Below are 21,661 nucleotides of genomic sequence, written 5' to 3' on the forward strand. Positions count from 1 at the left end.
CTCCAGCACAGTAGCCGCGTCCTTTGGGAGAAACCTCTAATCTTTAAATAGAGAAAAGCTAGTCTTCCAATTTCTATTCCGGTCGAATGCATCGGTAATTTTTTTATTTATTTAGAAATTAAGAAAATGATTTTAAGAATATTAATATATTTTTTATTTTTTAAAAATATTTAAACATATTAAAAAATATAAAAAATAAAATAAATATACGTGCGGTCAAAATAAATATTACTACTCAAGCCGCAGAGCTGCCAATTCCCTTTAAATAATTGTTATTTAAAATATTGACATTTAAAATTACTAAGTTAATAAAAATAACTGAAAGACAAAAATTTATATATCATAATTATTAATTATTACTTTTTAGAGTCTGTTTTTTTTTTCCTTTTATATGTTTGCTTACGTAGTTAATTAAATAGTCAATTTTCAAAAGTATATATAATATATAGAAATAAATAAATAAAGTAATGTGATTTTATATGATTCATAAATTTATTTTTTAATAAAAATAATTTTACAATCTAACGTATCATATCAACTTATATTATTTATTAAGTTTAATTTTTCGTACTCTTTTTAAGTCTAAAGTTGGTCATAATATACAGGTATCACACTAATATTATTAATGGAAATCTCCCAGAATATAGCACCTGCGTGGACCAAACCTCACTTGAATGTCTCATTCAATCCATTCTAAACCAATAACAGGAAAGGATATCACGTGTTTTACCCCAAAGGAATTTTTTTTTTTTGAAAAAAAGCAAGCTTAAGTTTATTAAACTAAAAAAATAATACATGACAAGGGATGAGATTTCTCAACAAATGCCCTAACGTAATAAATAATAGTACAAAATGATAGAAAAAGAAAAACAAGTGAGTTTATTTGGGACCAATTTCTTAATCCCTACACATGTCTTTTAATAAGACGCCATCTTATAAAAAGACAGAATTAAGTTATTTGCATAAATGTGAATAATGAAATCACCACTAGTGGTAGTGGAAGCTCTGCTATAAGTGGTGAAGATGGCGAACGCATTGTTACTTGTTGTCTTGAGATGATTTTTGGAAAGATTCACGATCCTTCTTATAAGATTACGATTTAGAAAGTGGTAACATAAGATAGCAGTCAGACTTTGAGTCAAGTTACCAGCGAAGGGCCAACACAGTCGGTGGCGATGCATGCGGGCTCAAAAGCCACTCAAAGACACAGTTGCGCATGGAAAACATGCACGACAAGGCCGCACATGCAACAAATGCTCCACGCAAAATCGCGATTTTCTTTCGTGAACATGAAGATTGGCGATTGTAAAGGCTAGAAAGGCAGCCGTGTGTTGGTTGGATGTTGTCGAAAAGTAGGAGATCAGCGAGGGTCGGCACTACAGAGAGAAAACTAAAGAAAAAAATTAGGGGAAATAGATAAATGGAAAAGCATAAAATCGAATAAGCCTTTGGGGCTGGTTAGGGGAGAAGGTGGACAGAATCGAAGTTTCGAATACCCTCCGCCCAATGAAGGGGAGTAAATCCTAGAAGTTTTCTCAACGTATGTTAGAGAGGAAAAAACAAAAAAGTTAGAGAGGGTAAGTTTTACATGTGAATCGTTGTTTTCACCCAAAGTTAATTTTGGAACAATTTTGGATACTATATTTCTTTGTATATGTTTTCTTTACATGTAAAGTTAATTGTAACATTTCTATATAATAGAACCATCTGCACATGTCATCACTGTATGAGACAGGTTTTATCAAAAGTCTTTATGGTTTTATTATATGTCATCACTATATATTATAATATACTATAATATATTATCACTATAGTATTATATATTATAATATATTATATTATATAATATATAATATAGTACATTAAAATCAAAAAATCAGACCGAACTAGACCGAAAATCGATAAAATTGGAGTATCGGTTTATGAGGGTAACTGGTGCATAATCGGTTTTGAAAAATGCAAAACCAGTGTATACCGGTTTGGTCTTAAATTTTGTCTAAAATCGGACCCGTTACATCCCTAGCTTTTGCATATTTCTAAGAGCGAACTGCATCTCGTGAAGTGCAAAAAAGTAGCCCACACTCGATCCAATGCCGAAGCTAAATATAAGTCAATGGCTTCAACTGCTGCCTAACTCACCTGGCTCACATTTCTTCTATGGGACCTACAGGACCTTCACATACCTCTTTCCAACCCACCAATACTTCATTGTGACAAATTGAGTGCACTTCAACTGTCTATTAACCCAATGCTACACGCCCAACCAAAGTACAATATTCATTACATGCGTGAACAAGTTGCAATTGGTGCTCTAGAAACTCGGTTTGTTCCCTCGTCACTTCAACTTGCATTTAATCCATAAAAAGTTGAGACACCCTTGCAAAAATTTCCTTTACAATGAGTTGGTCTAATTTCAGCCTTTGTTCTGACTTGCGGCTTCATTTGAAGGGGAATGATAGCAATAAACAGCAAGACACCAGCAATCTACAATTCATCAACTAGTGACTATTGTATATTCCCTATCTGATACTCTCTATTTTAGGCATGTATAGCACTACCTTTCCTTGTATATGTTTTCTTTACACATAAAGTCAATTGTAACTTTTCTATTTAATAGAACCATTTCCTTCTGTCATCATTGTGTGAGACATTTTTTATCAAAAGTCTTTAGAAATGAGTTGAGATGAAAGTTAAAAATTGAATAAAATATTGTTAGGATATTATTTTTTTAATATTATTATTGTTTTGAGATTTAATAAGGTTAAATTGTTTATTAATTTTTGTGTTAAAATTTTAAAAAATTGTAATGATTAGATTATATAAGATGAGATGAAATATTTTTTTGTATCCAAATCTAGCTTTAAGTGTTCTTATTTCTTCCCTTAGTAGTAACCCAGAAAGTCTTGCTTGACAAAGACCTCCTGTTGGGTTAAATACAACTACTGGGTGGGTTTCTTTTTCTTCAATTTGCCTTTTTTCTTCTTTATAACCAAACCACATCAACATGGTAGTCCTTCGGCCTTCATTTATTTTGTAATCAATGAAATGGGATGCGGCATTAAGGCCTCTCTCTCGATTGTGAGTTGAGAATTATGGGATCGGCACTGTTATGTTCATTTCCTATTTTTTCTTTCTTTTTCATTCATTGTAACGTTTGTCTCATGGTACTCATTCATTTTGAGTAATGCTAGGGACAAATTTTAAATGCATAACCCTTTTATAAAAAAAAATAGGCCCACTAAGAAAAGTAAGTTTGTCACACTTTTACCACTATTTTTTATAAAAGACATGCACGAGATTTGTATATTTGAAACTTATATATATATATATATATATATATATGTATATCCCCTACTATTGTATTTTTAATTTTAGTTAATTTGATATTGTTCGTTAAAAAATAGGGATATGACCAAATGTATAAATTATCATTTTTGCTCCAAAACCTGTACTGCATCGGTTTAGAACTGGTTTCGGCTCTTAAAACTGGTACCACATCAGACTGGTTACAAACAAGACCGAACCCCTGTATAGTCTAGTTCAACCAGTTTCCCCTTTTTTTTACACCCCTAATTGTTTGTTAGTATAGATGTTATGTCATGAAAATCAAACTTATGTAATACTTATGTTATGTCATGTTATGTAACGCTTATGTTATGTTATGTAATGTAATGCTAATGTTAACACGTCATGATTAGTGCTTTGTCATGAATATGAGTATGACATTCCATGAAAATTTATAAAATCAATATGTTCACATGCATCGTGATAAGAAAACATAGAAGTCATTTGAATGATAATTAAGCTTTAATGATCGGCCTTATATTATAGATAGATATGCAAGTCACAGACCAAATCGTGGTCCACCATATGTTATGCTATGATTTATGCGGTGTCACGGATCTAAGCATTGTACAACATATGTTACGCTATGTTTTATTTAAGGAATGAATTGACTTGTGGATATTGTAAGAATGTATATTTGGTTTTCAGACTAAACTTTTGCTTTTCTGTTGCAAATCATATATTTATTTCTTTACACGTGTACTTCCTAGTGAACATTACACGCCTAACCTAATTTAAACATTGGTTGTTGCCGACTGACTAGCATCCTTGACACTACATATTCTTGCCAAGTCCTTTACCTAAAAAGGGGACGCCACACCCTTGTATCTTCAAACAATCATGTATAGGTGATGCTCTTGTATATAGAGTTGTATTCAAGCCAGGCTCAAGCGAGCATATAGTGTTCGAGCTAAGATCATTTAAAATACTAACAAGCTTGGGCTCTACTCGATTATAAGTTGAGTCCAAAAATCTGTTCGAGCTCAGCTCTAAACTTGAAATATAACAAACTTAAAATAAATACAAACGTTAAAATATATAAATTAACTATAAAATACAAAGTTACATAAGAAGCCTCAGGCCCTCAAACACATTTTTATGGTACATTAAATAACAAATTAACAAATTATATACAACATAAAAAATAAAAATGCTTATAAATTATGGTACACTAAAACTTGAAACAAAAAATGCTTCCTAAAGTCATTAGTCTTACTTCAAGCACAGAGATAGCATTAGATTTCTTTCACCCCATATGGCACAGATATAGCATCAGAGATAGCCTAGTTCCAAAACAAATTGGCCACAAATGCTTTATCTTTGGTAAGTTAATCTGAAAGAATATGGTTCAAGGTTCTTCATCTATATATCTAACATATATATTATATATTTTTCAGTCTATTTTTATCGCTTCTTCTAGTTGTAACTATTCTATGAGACTTTTTGGCCCAATATTCAATTGTAAAGATGTTACAAACATGATTAGGAAAACCGGTTTTATTGTGTAGGACTCTATTCCATTGATCGATGGAAATAGATTGTAATGACATGAACATTTATGACTTCCTTGCCAATCATATATAGGTGTTGCTACTGTATATGTCTCGTGTGCTTAGGTTCTGATTACTTTTCACATTAATAAAATTCTTCTTTATTGAAAAAAGAAAATGGTGCAGGATTCAGCATGATTGTTCTGCTTGGTCTGTCTTTATTTTTTTGTTTATGTATTTTATATTTTTTGTTTTTGTTCTAGCTAGTTTTAAGTTGATGGGGGGAAAGGCATTGTTTCTAGGGCATAAAGGGGATCCGCCTTGCAAAGTTCTTGTAAATTTTCCTTTTGAAAGAAATTCTTCATTTGCTCATATTGCAGATGTTTTAAAGTTCTTCCAACTCTAAGAAAATCCCGGCCTTACTCACTTATTGGCTAGCACACAATTGTTAGCATTTGCACATCTTAATCTAGCTATAAATCAGAGAGTTATAAAACAATAGGCAAGATTGTCTGTAACATACGAACCTAGAATTTAGGTTAATTCTGTTAGAAATTATTTAGTTATGTTATGATTATATTTATTCTTTTTATTAATTACTTATTTATTTATCTTCAGATGCTTATAATTGTTTATTTGTTAAATAAGATAATGAACCAGATTAATTAGAGTTTTAAGGTGGTTTCATTTTATCTTGTATTATCTGTTATTATCAGATAGGTTTAAAAATTTTTGAAAATATTCTAAGATCAAAACCAAATCAAATCTAGCTAATTCCCTGAAAACTCTAGCTAATCTCCTAAAAACTCACATAGAACCCTTTCCCCCACCTTTATAGAATCTCACCAGACCCTCAGATTAATCATTCAGAAATTTTAGTTGACAAAGAGGGAAAAGAAAAAGATAGCACTCGTGCAGCCCCTTCTTTTTTTACCCAGCCACCTCATCAGAGCACCTTCAGATCTACACAGACACTGCCAGTCAACCACTTCGTTGAACACCCCACTATCTGGTAAGCCACTATAGTCTGCCAGTTTTTTTTCTCTCTCTTGTCACACGTTACATTTCCTTAGCAAGCCTTAGATCCCATTGCTGGCCTTCTTTCTCCTGCAAATGATTATTTGCTTTGTTCATATCCTTTTATTTCTTTTACTTTACTGAAAAGCACATGCAAGTTTTGATTATTACACAAATGCCCTTCAACCCACTGCACCTAACCTTTCCGTAAACTGTCTCATAAAGGAACTTTTTGTGAAGTTACCTCTTTACCCTCTAGTAACTAGGCAGACTTTATGTTTTAAACCTGATCATATACGTGGGCTATTTTTCCTTATGGGCTAGGCTTGAGGTTTATTAGACATGTTTCATTAATATGGACTTTTCTTTTAAATTGGGCTTGATTCTAGTATATTTCAGAAATTTATTTTAATAGTTAAGTGAGTTGATTTCTTGTGGGCTTGGTTATTTTATTGGGCTGGTTGTATTCACAGAAACTGTTCTAGTAACCTTAAATGTTTTTTTTGTAATTGAGGCTAGGCTGAAACTTAAATCGGACCAAAGTTTCACTTAAATAAATATATTAGTCTTAGACTTATTCTTTTATACAATATATTGAAGGGCTTTTAAGCATATTTTAAAGAATTCTTTTATATTGTTTCAGCTTATTATCTTAGCTAATATTTCAATTGACCTTTAACTAAGTTTTATAAAATTATTAAGATTATGATATGAGCTTTGGAATAATATTATTTTAGGTAATCTTTTCTATATTTGAATATTTATTAAATTATCTCTATGGTAAGATTTTAAGTAATTAGATTGCTACAACACGTTTTCTAGAAAGATTAGTAACGTCTAGTGCCTCGTATAGATCACGAACTACGATGTGAGATTTCAGAAGCAGCTCTAAGAGGTAAATAGTATGATCATATAAATGTACGTGTAATGTAAATATTATAATTGGGTATGATAATATGATATGATTTTGATGGTTATTTACGTTGCGCTAAGAGCCAAGTCAAGGTTAGATCGCTTTCACAAACTTCTATGATTTACATGAAAGTAAGCCTATATATATGTTATGCTTTTATGGATTGTTGATTGATGGATTGAATGTTACTAAAATCACATGGAAGTCATGATATGATCATATAATAATTTAAGATAGGTATTCTATGAATTAAAATAGCCAGATCATGCATGCTTCATTCATGTAGTACTTAGACCATATATGCTATGTATTGTTCATGCAATAACTTAAGTCAAGCATGCCATGTAATAAATAGCCAGATCATGTATGACATATTCATTAGTTCTCAGGTCATGCATGCCATGAAATGTCATAAAATGATTAAATCATGTTAGGCCATGTCATGTTATACTATACCATGTACAAGAATATATCATGTTATGTCATGCCATGTACAAGAATATGCCATGCTAGAAAAGTCAAAGAAGTCCAAGAAGATTATCATGCATCAAGAAAGATAAACATTTTAAGGTAACATAAACCCAAGCGTGTTTACCACAGTTATGCTGAGATGGTACCACGGACTCAAGCGTGGTTACCACAAGTTAAGTGAAACACGAACTCAAGCGTGTTTCACTCCATGTCATGCAAGTTAAGTGAACATGGACCCAAGCATGTTTCACTTCATGTCAAGCAAAATAAGTGAAACACGGATCCAAGCGTGTTTCACTCCATGTCAAGCAAGATAAGTGAAACACGGACTTAAGCGTGTTTCACTCCACGTCAAGCAAGATAAGTGAAACATGGACTCAAGCGCATTTCACTTCATGTTATGCAAGTCAAGTGAAAGACGGACTTAAGTGTGTTTCACTACATGACAAGTTATGTGGTGCCATGGACTCAAACGTGGTTCACCATGAAATAAGTACAATTCAAGATAAACAAGTTACTCATGCATTCACGCTTCATGTTTGCCATGATTATGAATGTTTTCGATCATGTTAATCCATGAATGTTATATGAAAGTTATGATAAGGCTTTAAAAATCAAATTTATGCTAAGCTAGATAGTATTTTACAGTATGATGTATTATTTACTGAGTATTCGACTCATTTTTGTTGTTTGTCTTTTTGTTTTCTTCTATGTTGATTGCCACAGATGGTGGTTATGATGATGCAGAGTTAGATGGCCAGGAGTAGATTTAGTATAAGGACGTATAGATGAATAAGTGTCATTTACACAAGGATTAAGTTTCTTTTATGTCATTTCAATAGCTAGTCTTGTTTAAGACTAGCTCATGTTTGGCTTTATTCAGTTTCAAGTTCCAAGACTATTTATATCCTTTTAATTAAGTTTTTTTTTTTTTTTTTTTCAATAAATGAGGTATTTCAGAGTAACGAGTCTCTTTACCGAGCATTTTATCATGTTTGTTAGTAACGTCTCTATCTTATGGGAACGGGGTGTTACATTGTTGCATATAAATAAACTTCATTTATTAAATATCAAATACTGTTTTATGGCATAAGATAGACCATACTCCTTTTCATACATTTGAGTAATTAGCCATGCTTTCTTACTAAAAAAGAAAATAAATAATTGGGAAACTTTATTAGCAAAACAACAAGAGCCAAATTATAACATCAAGCATTTTTTGTTCCATTGGGACCATCGTATAAAATCACACAATATACGATTTTGGATTTGATTCATATAACATTGCATCACTTGGATTCACAAATATAGATTGTGAATTCTCATATGAAATTGCAATAAGACGACTACGTGCTGCATATCTTGTGTCTCCATAGGGATGGATGCTAGTACCCATAGGTGGACTTGGTTGGTCTAGTCCCCCCAAAAAAAACAAAATCAGCTTGATTATCAAACTCATAATCATCCAAATACTTTTGTTGGCTACAAACCGACCTTAGTATACACTTCATCGTCAAATTGTACTAGCCACACATATTCTTTTGAATTCAGTCTTGTTATCGCTCAAAAAAATTAAGAAAAAAAAAGAATTAAGTCCCGTGCTCATATAATTCTTAAGACGGTAACAAGAAATAAAGCAAATGTTAGTGTATGCAAATATATGAACATATACAATTAAGCTACTTATTTTCTTCTCTGGATTATGTCAGTAAGCTGGTGAACATGGTATGTATTTTAACAGCATTTACCTTACTAATCCGCAATTTTATGGCATTTTGATTTCCTCCTATAATTGAAATATTTCCTACGGGGCAACCTAGAGGTATTCGAGAACTGAGTTGTATGTATCCAGGATATTGTTGATTAAAACATTTTCTTCCATTCACCTAATAGAGTTTAAAGTCATGGAATAAAATAACTGCGTCTATTATTGATTATTGGGATGTGGTGAGGGGTGGGGGGGAGGGGATATTACGCAGATTTGTTAGGAGCTATATACACCTTTGATAAATTCAAAAAAAGCATTAATGAATCTTTTATTGCTCTTATCCCTAAGAAAGTTGGGGCTATGGAGGTGAAAGATTTTCTGCCTAACAATCTCATTAATGGGGTGTATAAGATTAAGTCAAAGTTGCTTGCCAATCGAATGAGTACTGTTATTAGTAGTATTATTTCAAAGTCTAAAAATGTATTTATGAAAGGGAGACAAATTTTGCATTTTGTGTTGATTGCCAACAAATGCCTAGATTATAGAATCAAGGAGGGTACACCTAGGCTCTTGTACAAGCTAGAGATGGAAAAGGCTTATGACCTTGTTAATTGGAATTGTCTTTGTTATTTACTTGGGAGGTGTGGTTTCGAAGATAAATGGATTTCATGGATTAGACATTGTATAACTACGGTTCGTTATTCGGTTTTGGTGAATGGAACGCAAGAATGATTCTATACGACTCTCTTGAGAATTTCTCATGATCATAGTTTTCCTTAAAATGCTATTTAGAAGTGCAAGGTACCTCCTAAGATTGCTTTCTTTGTATGCACTACATCTCTAGGGCGGATTCTCACTTTGGATAATATGAGAAAACATGATCTCATCATCTTAGATTAGTTTTATATATATATATATATATATATATATATAAGTATCTCATCATTCTAGATTAGTGTTTTATGTGCAAGAGAGATGGAGAATCAATAGATTATCTTTTGTTACATTGCAAGGTGGCTCGGTGGAATGAGATCTTTAATTGGACCGAGGTGGTGTGGGTTATGCCTCGAAGAGTAAGGGATATTTTGAGGTGCTGTACAAGAATTAGGAGACATGCCCACATTGCATTATATGGTGCTTGTGGTTGGAAAGAAACAAGAGGGGCTTTGAAGACATGGAGCATTCTTTAGATGAGCTGAACGATTTTTTTACAATAGTTTACTCTCTTGGGGGCTTCAGCTATTATTTATAATACAAACAATATTCATGACGTGCTTGTATCTCTCATGAGTGCTTAGATGTAATTAGGCATGCTAGTTATATGCTACCGGTGTACTTAGATGATGCCTTTTATATCCATAAAACCTTATACTTAGATGATGCCTTTTACATCCGTAAAACCTTACTCTTACTTGTAAAAAAAATAAAAAAGTTACTAATGAATGATCCATATGCTATATATATGTATGAACATGCATGAAAGTTTTCAAAGCCAAGCCTAAGTTCAAGTTATCTTAAGTTTGCAGTATAATGTGCTATTACTGAGTTTTGGACTAATTTTTCTTTGTTTTTATATTTTAATGTCCACGCAGGAGTGTCAGGAGTAGATTTATGTTCTAGAGACTTAACTTTGAATGAGTTATTGCCACATGGAGTTAGTTTATGCTTAGACATTTGAATAAGTATTAAGGCCACATAAGACTAGTTTATGCTTACTTTATTATATTTTAGCCTTCATGTTATGAACTTTGCCATGCCAAGTAAGTTTTATGATTCAATAAATGAGATACTTTTACGATGATGAGTCTATTTACCGGGCATAATGTTACGAATGTACATGACATTCCTAACCTAAGTGAAGGGGTGTTACAAAACCACCCTCCACAACTTGCAAAGAGCTTCCATTACAAAAACAAAAAGTAGCAAGGATAGAGGATCAACTTGTCTCAAGTCATGAGCCTCATGAGCTTTTAAAAAAGCTCATCGGTGTGCCATTCACCAAGGCAGAGAAGCAAATGGTGGAGATACAATGATTGATCCATGAACACCACTTAGTACCAAAAACACATTTCTCAAGCATGTAAAGCATAATCTCCAATTGACTTGGTAATTTGCACAAGAGTCCTATCTCTTCCCAACTTAAAGTCTACCATCCAAGCATTCATGGGCTACAAAGCACCAAATCCAAAATTTGCCCACCTCTAAAAAAAGCATGTTCAGCTTGTGTATTAACTTCTTGACCACCATGCTTAATCTACTCACCAAGACTTTTGAGAGGATCTTGTACACTCCACTCACGAAGCTAATAGGACGTTAATTTTTACTTTTATCATGCCAAATTATTTTGGAATGAGAGAAATAAAGGTTGCATTGAGACTTTTTTCAAAACTTCTATTTCATGGAATTGGAAGATCCCCATTATATATCTTTAATTACTTCCCAACAAATTAGAAAAAAAGCCATAGAGAAGCCATCTGAAATTAGAGCTTTGTCACCCGCCATAAATTTTTACTACTTCACAAAGCTCCATCTCATCGAAAGGTCTCTCAAGCCATCCTAATTGTGAATTGAGAACTTCAAAATTAAGTCCATCTAAACTTGGTTTCGAAGAGCAAATTCTCATAGCAATTACAATGTTTCTATGACTATTTTCAGGTTGATTTGAGGTAACCAACCTACCCACCATCAATGTTTCTATGACATTGTTTCTCCTATGGGAGTTAGCCACCCAGTGAAAGAATTTTTCTGTAACTTATGAGAGCTATACGCAGAGGGTGAAAGAAAATACACAGAGAAATGACACATTTTGTCATTGGCAGATCAATTAAAGTTATTCCTTTTTCTGTAACTTATCATGCTCTCACAATGTCAAACCCCAGTCTTTCAAGCATAATGTTCTCTAGGGATGCGTCAATGCCATGCAAAAAGATTTTATTAAAAGCATTCAAAACAAAGGCCATTGACATAATGATATGCATTATACAAGATATTTTTCATTAGTTTATGCGAATTACATGCATGACTCTTTTGTGAAAGACATTGTCTCAATTTTTAACGACTGGGCCCCAAGAGGGGAGGAAGCTGAGTTGTTTTCACAATTGAGTGGAATACGACAACGTTTACTAATTATCTTAAAATCTTTGAATGAATTTGAACAACTATAACAAGCATCAAAGTTCTCCTTAAACTGAGCTTCAGGATTATGATGTAAATACTACGAACCTTCTAAGCTCAGTTTTATGACAAACAATTAAATCATTTGTAATGCCATCAATATATATATATATATATATATATATTTTGATGTCGGGGAACCTCTCCAAGGCAGGACTCTTCGGACTCACTCCTGCAGAGTAAACATCTGTCCTGTGCACCATACTCTCGGAAGTTTCCCTACATGGAACTAATTAAATCGCTAACTTTTCACCAGGAGATGTGGCCCCAAATGATTGTTTGCACCAATGAGATGTTGAACCTTGGACCTTGAGGGGAGTGACACCCCAAGACCAAGGCCTTCAGCACTTAGACCAATCCATTGGGGTTAATGCCATCAAGATATGCACAAAACATGTAAAAATTTTCAAACAATTCTCACTTTGAGCTTTATTCTCAAGAATTATGCCAAGCATATCTAAAAGCTGTAACATCATGTCTTTCTCCCATCAGCTGTGATACATGCCAACATATCATAAAACCCATAATTAAGCTTGATTATTAAGATAATCTCTGAAACCTCATCAAAAGTAGCCTACGAGTTTCAAAATCAAAGAGGAAAAAGTGCAAAGAGCATTATGAATAGAAAAGGCTCGAAACATAATTATATGAACTTTTCCGGACATTCTGTGCTTGAAGTGAAGTTACATAGAATCAATTGTTCGATCTCACAGCACATAGCAAACACCTCTCCAACCATGTTAGTATGTTACACTACTCTAAACAACCCTGCCATACTATCCATATTACTTATTCAGTGCATTGGGTACATGGACACGTTTTACACGGAACAAAATCTTGATTACCATATAATTACAAAACAAAGCAAACGAACTCAAGGAAAGCAAATTTTCGAACCTTTTTACGAAGAAGCCGCCTTGATAGCTCTCTGCAATTCAGATTCTAAATCGCTCGCCCGATTGGTTTTCTTTGATTCCCTTTGCCCATTCTCTTCTCCGCCACTCTTCTTGCTCTTCCGCTGCTCAAACTCCCCAGAAGTCTCCTTCGATTCTCTACGCCCATTGTCTTCTCTGCCACTATTCCTGCTCCTCCACTGCTCAAACTCGCTAGAACTTTGACCGGAAGGCGGTGAAACGTTCTTCCCTAAACCATCACTCTCCCAACGAATATTTTTCACAGAACCCCTGGTTCTCATCTCCTCCAAACTCAGCTTCATCTCTCTATTTTCCTTCTCCAAAGCCTCCAAATCCCTTCTCATCCAGAAAAACATTCCCTTCAACAGTTCCGAATCACCCACATTACTTTCACCACCGTTCACCACCTGCTTCGCCTGTTCAACCCTTTCTATACCAATCTTATTCACCGTCAAATATGGCAATCCCTTTCCCCCATCAGCCGGAAAATTGACACCCCACCGCATATTCACCTTTACCCTTTTGGTCACTGGAAATGACGTCTTTGCCATAACACCTACTCCAGACAAAAATCTATCTTTCGTACTATTCTTCCAAGCCAGTTGCCTCACCGGTACGATCCCAATTCCACCATTGGAATGAACACCGCCATTCTCCAAAGAACTCGGGTTTGTAACTTCATCTTTGCCACCAAAAGGCTCCAATTTCAGATCCTGCCAAACAGATGATCCCTCTGACACAAACCTACATCCGAACTCACCATTTGAATGTGACTCGGAACCCAAATTGACCCCACTATTGGAGTAAGACCCAAAATTAACTTTATCCCCACCATCGGAGAAAGGCCCAGAAATTTTATCAGAAACAGGGTCAGAAAAAGTTGATTTTCTAAGGGAAAAATGGCCGAATTGGGGCTTTAGGTGGAGAGAGAAAGTAGGGATGAGAGTGTTTGTCGGGGAGAGGGAGAAACTGGCAGAGAAGACGAGGGGGGAGCTGTGGGGTGAGCCAAAGAGGCCAAGGCCAGACTTTAGGGAGAGAGAAAAAGGAGGGGAAGCTGTGGAGGTGGGGGTGGAAGTGGTGGGACAGTAGGATAACCTGAGGGAAGGGCCAGAGAGGAAGTTGGTGGAGAGGGAGAAGGAGAGGTCAGAGGAGGAGGTGTTGGTGGCTGGGATGGTGGTGGAGGAGATGAAGGGCTGGTTCAATATGGTTAAGGGTATTTTGGCTTTGAGGGTTTCGATTTGGTGGTGGTGGTGGTGGTGAGCGTGGTGGCGATCTTCTTGAAACTCGAGGGAAAGCTTCATATCTACCGGCTGTATCTGCGTGTACAGGATTTGTGGGAGAAAGAGGAAAGAGCAGATTGCTGACAATCTCTTTTGGATTGGAGCTTCGTGAAGTTCTCTCAGGTTGTCGCTCAAACTTTGATGCTCAGGTTATATGCAGTGCTGTCAATAAACGAACTCATTTGTGAAGGCAAAAGTTCTCTGTGGATGGGAGGCTGGACTCTTAAGGGATAAAAGAAAAGTGAAAAAATAAAATTCAGATAAAGGAAAATACATCTGAAAATATAGATATTAGATGTAGTCATAAAAAATTTACTTATTCACATAGTTTTTTACGTTTTTTTTTTTTTCTTAAATTTTTTCAACGAAAGTAGTGTATTGATACTAAGCCACGTAGATATATAATTTTTTGTGAGTACTCCATAAGAAAATTATGAACCCTAAAAATAAGAAAATTATGAATGCCAATGTCACTATACGAGTTATACAAGTCTAAAACCTGGAAAAGAAAAAAGAAAAAAAAGAAAAAGAAAAAAAAACATGGCTACGAACAAATTAAAAATCTAGAATTAATTATTAGTATTTTGTATAAATTGGATTCCTAAGTTAATATTTTGATCAAAATAATTTCCATTAATTATGAAAAAAATACAAACCTTAAAATCAAGTTAATTTGAGTTATATCATAAATGTTTGGCTTCTTAAAGTAATACTCCAATGGAAGGTCCAAATCACGTGATTTATATTTTAAAAAAATTAATCAATAATATAATTGAAATCTTATTAAAACATTATAAAGAGCAAGAATTTTTCATTCATAAGTAATATGAGATCTCATACCACCTACCTTATCATCTTATTGTATGAGGTATCACAATTTCCATTCTTAAATTCTCGACATCCTTGTCAGGCCCATCCATCATAGGTGGCATGACTTAAGTCCTAAATTTTTAGTTGGGATAGACTCTGATATTATTTGTAATATCTCAATTGAAGGTTCAAACCACATGACTTATAGTTCAAAAAGACTAATCAATGATATAATAAGCTCGATTAGAACATAATAAAAAGCAAAAACTTTTCATTTCTAAACAGTGTGAGATTACATACACCACTTATCTTATCCTTTTATCATATGGGATATCATACTTTTTTTTTAATATATATATATATTTTTTTTTATAGCCAATAGGGTTGTCAATCTTATTAAACTGGAAGATGGCATTCATCCAATACAAGAGTATTAATGTATTCAGCAATACAATCAATATCTATCAATTCAACATCTAAGTTAACTGTTGTTTGTGCTAAACTATGGGCAACACCATTCAAATCTCTCTTAACATGCTTAATCTTCCACTGATTATGGCCCAAGAGCCTGTTGACATCCGAGATCAGACATAGCAATTTCCCAGTAGGAGCATCACTTCTTTAAACAGCACTAACAACTTGACTCACCTTCGAAGATAATGGAATCAAGACCCAACTCCTGACAAAATAAGACAATAAATAGGAGACCTCTTACTTCTGTCAACACTGATCAGTACAGTATGCCGGTGGTTGCATCAGACTTGCTAAAACAAAGCCAGTTGAATCTCTAATCACCACACCTACACCAATTTTATGGAACTCAGTTCTGATAGCAACATCTCAATTCACTTTCACCCAAGGTGATGGAGGTGATTCCCAGTGAGTGGTAGGCAAAGGCATGTGAGAACCTTTTCCTGCTAACTTGGAAGTAGCACTATAGTAGTCTTCAATAGCTTGAACTGCATTCCTATATAGCACATTGGGAGACTGAAAAGGGCCATCATGAATCAGCGTATTCCTTCTAAACCAGATGAGTTGAGCTATGGTAGCAAAAAGCACAAGATCCGTAGATGATAATTTGTCAAGTAGCTGCTCAAAAATATAGAAGAAGGTGGGAGTGTGAATATTTGCCTTCTGAATTGACTTAGAACATAGAAGCCATACATCTTTAGCTAATGGACAAGTCCAAAAAATTTGGACAGGTGTTTCCTCCTCAAGCATACATATGGACAAGAAGAGTTAGAAATAATCTTTCTCTTACATAAGTTGACTCGAGTAGGCAAAGAATATGTGCACGCACTCTAAACAAAATGTTTCACAACAGTTGTAGTTTGCAAAGACCAAAGTCTCTTCCATACAGAACTTTGTGCCCCAGTCATTGAAGATTCACCATGAACTCTTGATAGGGATTGCTTATGCAAGTGATAAGCACTCCTCACTGAAAAAGTCCATTAACTGTGCCTTTCCATATCAGCTTATCAGCTGTAGCCAGGAGACTAACAGGTATCTTGGTAATCTCCTTAACATCATCCTCATGAAAAATTGCTTGGAGAAGTTCCCACCATCTCGAGTGAACATCAATAAGATTAGCTACAATTGCATTCTCATGAAGAACAACCATAAGAGATTGAATTATGCATGAAGAATCTTTAAACAGCCACTTGTCCTTCTATATCTTGATCTTGGCGCCATCACCTACTCTCCACATAAGTCAATCATCAACAGGAGGAATAAAGTGAAAAAGACTTCTCCACAAGTAAGAGGGCCTTGAACTAAGACCAGAATGTAAAATGGATGTATGAGGGAAGTGTTTGGCCTTAAGAATCCTACTTGACAATGAATCAGGAAACACTTCCAACCCTTACAAAATCTGCCTACACTTAAGGAGTCTCAACTCTTCTAATGGATCTTTGATTGGTTGTCTTGATGACCCCACCAAAATTTAGCAAAACATGAACGCAACCTAGAGCAAAGTGTTTTTGGTAGTAAGAAAACACTCATACTATAGGTAGGTAGTACCTGCAAGACAACCTTGATAAGTATCTCTTTCCCAACTTTGGATAGAAATTTATTAGTCCAATTATCCAACCTCTTTAGCACCCTTTCAACTATTCCATTAAAGGCCAACATTTTAGATCTTCCAACAATATAAGGAAAACCTAAGTATCTGTCCAGACTAGTAGAAGCTTGAATACCAGCAACGTCCATAATATACTTCTTTGTTGCAGTCTTAGTGTTCCTGCTAAAAAAAGTGATCTTTCATCTTTATTTAGCTTTTGACCAAATGCAGCTTCATATGTAGTAAGAATATGATTCAAGTGAACCCACTCCTGCATATTGGCTCTACAAAATTAAAGAATATGATCTGCAAAAGATAGATGATTAAGTCTGACCTAGCCTTGAGCAATTGGAACACAAGTTAATTCTCTATTTAGTTCTACAACTTTCAATTGAGAACTCAAGACCTCAGCATAGAGAATAAAAAGGTAAGGGAATAAAGGGCAACCTTGTCAAGGCCTATTTCTGGTTTAGAAGGATGCTGAGGAATACCATTTACCATAATTGACAAGGATGAGGAAGAAACACATGACATAATTAACTCAACCCATTTTCCATTAAACCCCAATCTCAACAAGAAAGCTTTAATAAACATCCATTCTACTCTATCATAGGTCTTACTCATGTCCAACTTTAATGCCATAAAACCTTGTTGCCCATGTAGTTGTATGTTCATGGTATGGAGGGTTTCATAGGCAGCCAAGTTATTATCAAAAATTTGTCTTCAAGGCACAAAAGCACACTGGTTTGGTGAAATGAGAAAAGGCATAATAGATTTCAACCTATTAGCAAACATCTTTGTAATAATTTTGTAAAGGACATTACATAAACTTATGGATCTATAATTAGAGACACTTTGTGGATTTTTAGACTTTGGAATCAGAACCAAATAAGTATAATTTATGGTTTCAATAGCAGACTGAAAATTGAGAAATGGAAGGACAACATGACAAACTTCTTTACCCACCACTTCCCAATGATCTTGATAAAAACAAGGGCTATAACCATCTAGTCCAGGGGCTTTATATGGTCCCATTTGCTATAGAGACTTAAGCAAATCATCATTCATTGCTATAGAGACTTTAGGTGAAAGACTTGAAGAAAACATCAATTTGAGAGGAATTAGAAGAAGAGAACAAATTCTGATAAAATTTAGTAAAAGCCAGGCCAATCTCAGTAGCAGAACTACACTTAACCCCATGCTCATCCTTCACATGTACAATTTTGTTCTTATTTTGTCTTTGGCTAGCACTCAAGTGAAAAAACATAGTTTTTCTATCCCCACTCTGTAGTTTTTCCTATCCCAATTATGTAACCAGTGAACCCCTTTGTTTCCATTTCAAGTGCAAATTTTCTTGAATTAAGGAAATTTCTTTTTGTAACTTGTTGACTTTTGGAATTGAGGCCGCTGTTAGGTTAGCTTGAATGGTTTCAAGTTTAGTCATCTTCACCTTGAGTTGCTTATTAGAAACTGGGGTTTTGGATTGAGCCCATCTACTACATGTAGCAAGTAAGCTTTTTTTGACAAAGAAGGCAAATCACCAAGCAACCAAGTAGACTTAATTGCTTCACCATAATCCTCATAAGATGCCAAGCTGGCTTTAAATCTGCTTGGCCTCTTCAGTGAACTAGAGGAACGATGTTTACGAGTTGTGGTCAGTAGAAGGGATTGTGATTAGAAGTAATAGAAGACAACAACCTTACATCAACTAGACCAAATTACTCACACCAAGCAGAAGATGCCACTGCCTTGTCAAGTTTTTCCTTTGTAAATGAAAATTAGTTCTATTATTAGACCACATGTATTTCCCTTTTGAAACCTTAAAGTATGGAGATCACAATCATTTAATACATCCTTGAAAAGAGCAATCTGTTTCACACTCCTTGGTGCATCACCCTCCTTATCACTTTTAATTAAGATCTCATTGAAGTCTCCAATACTAAGCCATAATTCAAGATTCAAAGAATTCAGGGTTCAATAAGCATCCATGGTGGTTTTGGAGAAATGTTGTCAACCCAATAGTTAATATACCTCTGAAAATAACTCTAAATTTCTACATCACATTCAGACTTTCAACAATAAGCATATTAGTAAAACCAAACAAATGCTTTAAAGGCCCCATCTTATTTTTATGTAATCTAGTTTCTATAAGAAACAAGATATTTGGCTTTTTATCCTTAACCATAAGGTTAAGGTCATGAACTATCCGATGGTTACCAAGTCCTTGGCAGTTCCAACTTAAGAGCCTCATGTCTCTTGGCGAGGCTGAGAATCAGTCTATGCTAATAACTTCACATTTCGTAATTTCCTTTCGAACAACATTTTATCCTCAATACTATGCTTACCAATTGGCAAGAACTTCCTCTTTCTAGTTGTCCATTAGGTATTTGAATAAGCATTGGCTTTATTAACATTTCTAACCTTTTGCTTCAAATGATGTAATGAAGTAGAAAGACCAAAGAAAGCCTGTTGTGTTGAGACAAGCACCAATTCAGTAGGCACCCCATCATCAGCAATGGGGATAGTAACAGGAGATTCATCAACAGGAATGATCTTAGAGGAGGTGACAATTGTTGCAGTTGTAGCAGTTCCATCAATTTCAATTGTAGAGTTGAGGATCTCGAATGGACAACCAAATGGTGTATCAAGCACACCTGTCTTAAAATGCCACGTGGGATCCACTCCCCCAACTGGCGCATAACTTTCATGGCAGTTACTAAAAGGACCAGAAGCAGGTAACTAATTTGTAGCAACCAACCCCACCTTTTGCAAAATTAAAGGAAGCACGTAGCCAAGTACTATATGGTAAAAGAGACTTCTGACTTGTTCAAACATCCACCAATGCCATGCATAATAACACTACAAGAAAAGAAGAATCGTGGCAATCGCTCATACTTAAAAAGCACAAAGACCTAATGTTCCTTCAATGATAACATTGAACCCGTAACAAGTGGTTTGGACATATCAATCTCAACCAGAATATGCATATATGGGCCCCAACTAGTTCCATTTTCATCAACCCCGACATAACTTACATTCCCTAGTAAACCACCAAGTCTAGAAGCCACAATATAATTTATACATGTAAAAGACAAATTATGAAGTTGCACCCAGAAATAGGTATGAGAAAAGTCTAATTCATTAGAATGAGTAAGTCCATCAAAGAACTGTAAGCAAATCAAGTTTTGATTGAAGAGCCATGGTTGACCATCCCAAACTTTCTACAGATCATATTCAGAACTAAATTCCAAGAGGAGTAGATTCAAACCCACTTCCACAATACGAATAACAACATCCACTTTCCAAACTTTAAGCATAGTTAACTTGAAGGCCTCACAATTGATCCTACATTCAGTTATGATCTTCCCCACCAGATAGAATTGGCCTTTCGACAAGGTGTGTGCGACATCATTATCCACAACAACAACACCTTCCTTTTCAATACTTGTAAGACTAAGCTTATTCCAATACTTAGTAAAATCCTAAGCCATAATAAGAAAACAAACATTTGAAATGACAACACCCAATTGTAGAATCCGCACCTATCACTTAGAGTGAAGGCATATACTTCTCCTCTAGAAACTACAACAAGAACTTGAGAGAAAATTTTCGAAGTAACCGCTTCCTCAATTGCTGGAGGCCATACTACCTAAACTCTCACTTAGGCCTTATTTCTAAGTTAGAAATAATTATATGGGATATCACACTTAATATGTCTCCAAACTTCTTAAACTCTCATATATTTAAGTCCAAGTGTGTATGTACAAGCGAAATCTAAATATGTACAAACTTCTCTTTATTTTAAAGATAATTTTTTTTTTTCATTTTTTAACTTAAATAAAATATTATTATTCTCTCAAATTTGGAATTGTAATATCGATATGAAAAAAATAAAAGCATTTTCTTACTAAAATAATTTTTAAATGATAAAAAGTGTTATTAAGGCTTTTCATAATAATTTAAAAAAATGCATTACAAATAGATTAATATGAAATGTGTTACCAAAAAAAAAAAAAAAATAGTGAATATGATAAATTAAAGACTAATTATAGATTCATGCATAAATTAAAACCTAAAAATAATAATTACATTTTATAAAATGAAAATATTTTTAGTCCAATGACTATGATTTATTTTTATGAATAACTATAAAAAATAATAAGAAGATAATTGTTATTTTTTCAAATAATATTATACACGAAAAGCAATTATTTTTAAATCTAAGAAGAAATATAAAAAAATCCTAAATTGTTAATTTGTTCAAGAAAATTTCAATAAACCAAAATCTTCAATTTAGATTATTTTTAAGTTCATGACAAGTAAATAAGGTAGAGCGGAGAGCAATTCCTAAGCGATTTTGAGGTGACTTTTTCTACTGAAAGTTGGAAAGTTCATTTTTATCAGGATTTCCATTTTTCGTTCGTATTGGCTGGTTTGTGCCGTTAGGGTTGCCTTCTGATGGCACCCTTCACCCCTCCGA

The 21,661-nt window shown here is 34.3% G+C and overlaps 1 protein-coding gene across 1 annotated transcript; it reads right to left on the reverse strand.

Moving 5' to 3' along the window:
• Positions 1-13,019: 13,019 nt before the first annotated feature.
• LOC122282360 lies at positions 13,020-14,333 on the reverse strand. Its single transcript, XM_043094319.1, has one exon. The coding sequence runs from the start codon at positions 14,331-14,333 to the stop codon at positions 13,020-13,022; it is 1,314 nt and encodes a 437-aa protein (XP_042950253.1).
• Positions 14,334-21,661: the final 7,328 nt, after the last annotated feature.

The sequence above is a fragment of the Carya illinoinensis genome, chromosome 11, assembly GCF_018687715.1.
Source record: "Carya illinoinensis cultivar Pawnee chromosome 11, C.illinoinensisPawnee_v1, whole genome shotgun sequence".
NCBI lineage: Eukaryota > Viridiplantae > Streptophyta > Magnoliopsida > Fagales > Juglandaceae > Carya > Carya illinoinensis.

Excerpts from the sequence above, each read along its gene's own strand:
- LOC122282360 (XM_043094319.1), bottom strand. The coding sequence starts at position 14,333 with ATGAAGCTTTCCCTCGAGTTTCAAGAAGATCGCCACCACGCTCACCAC.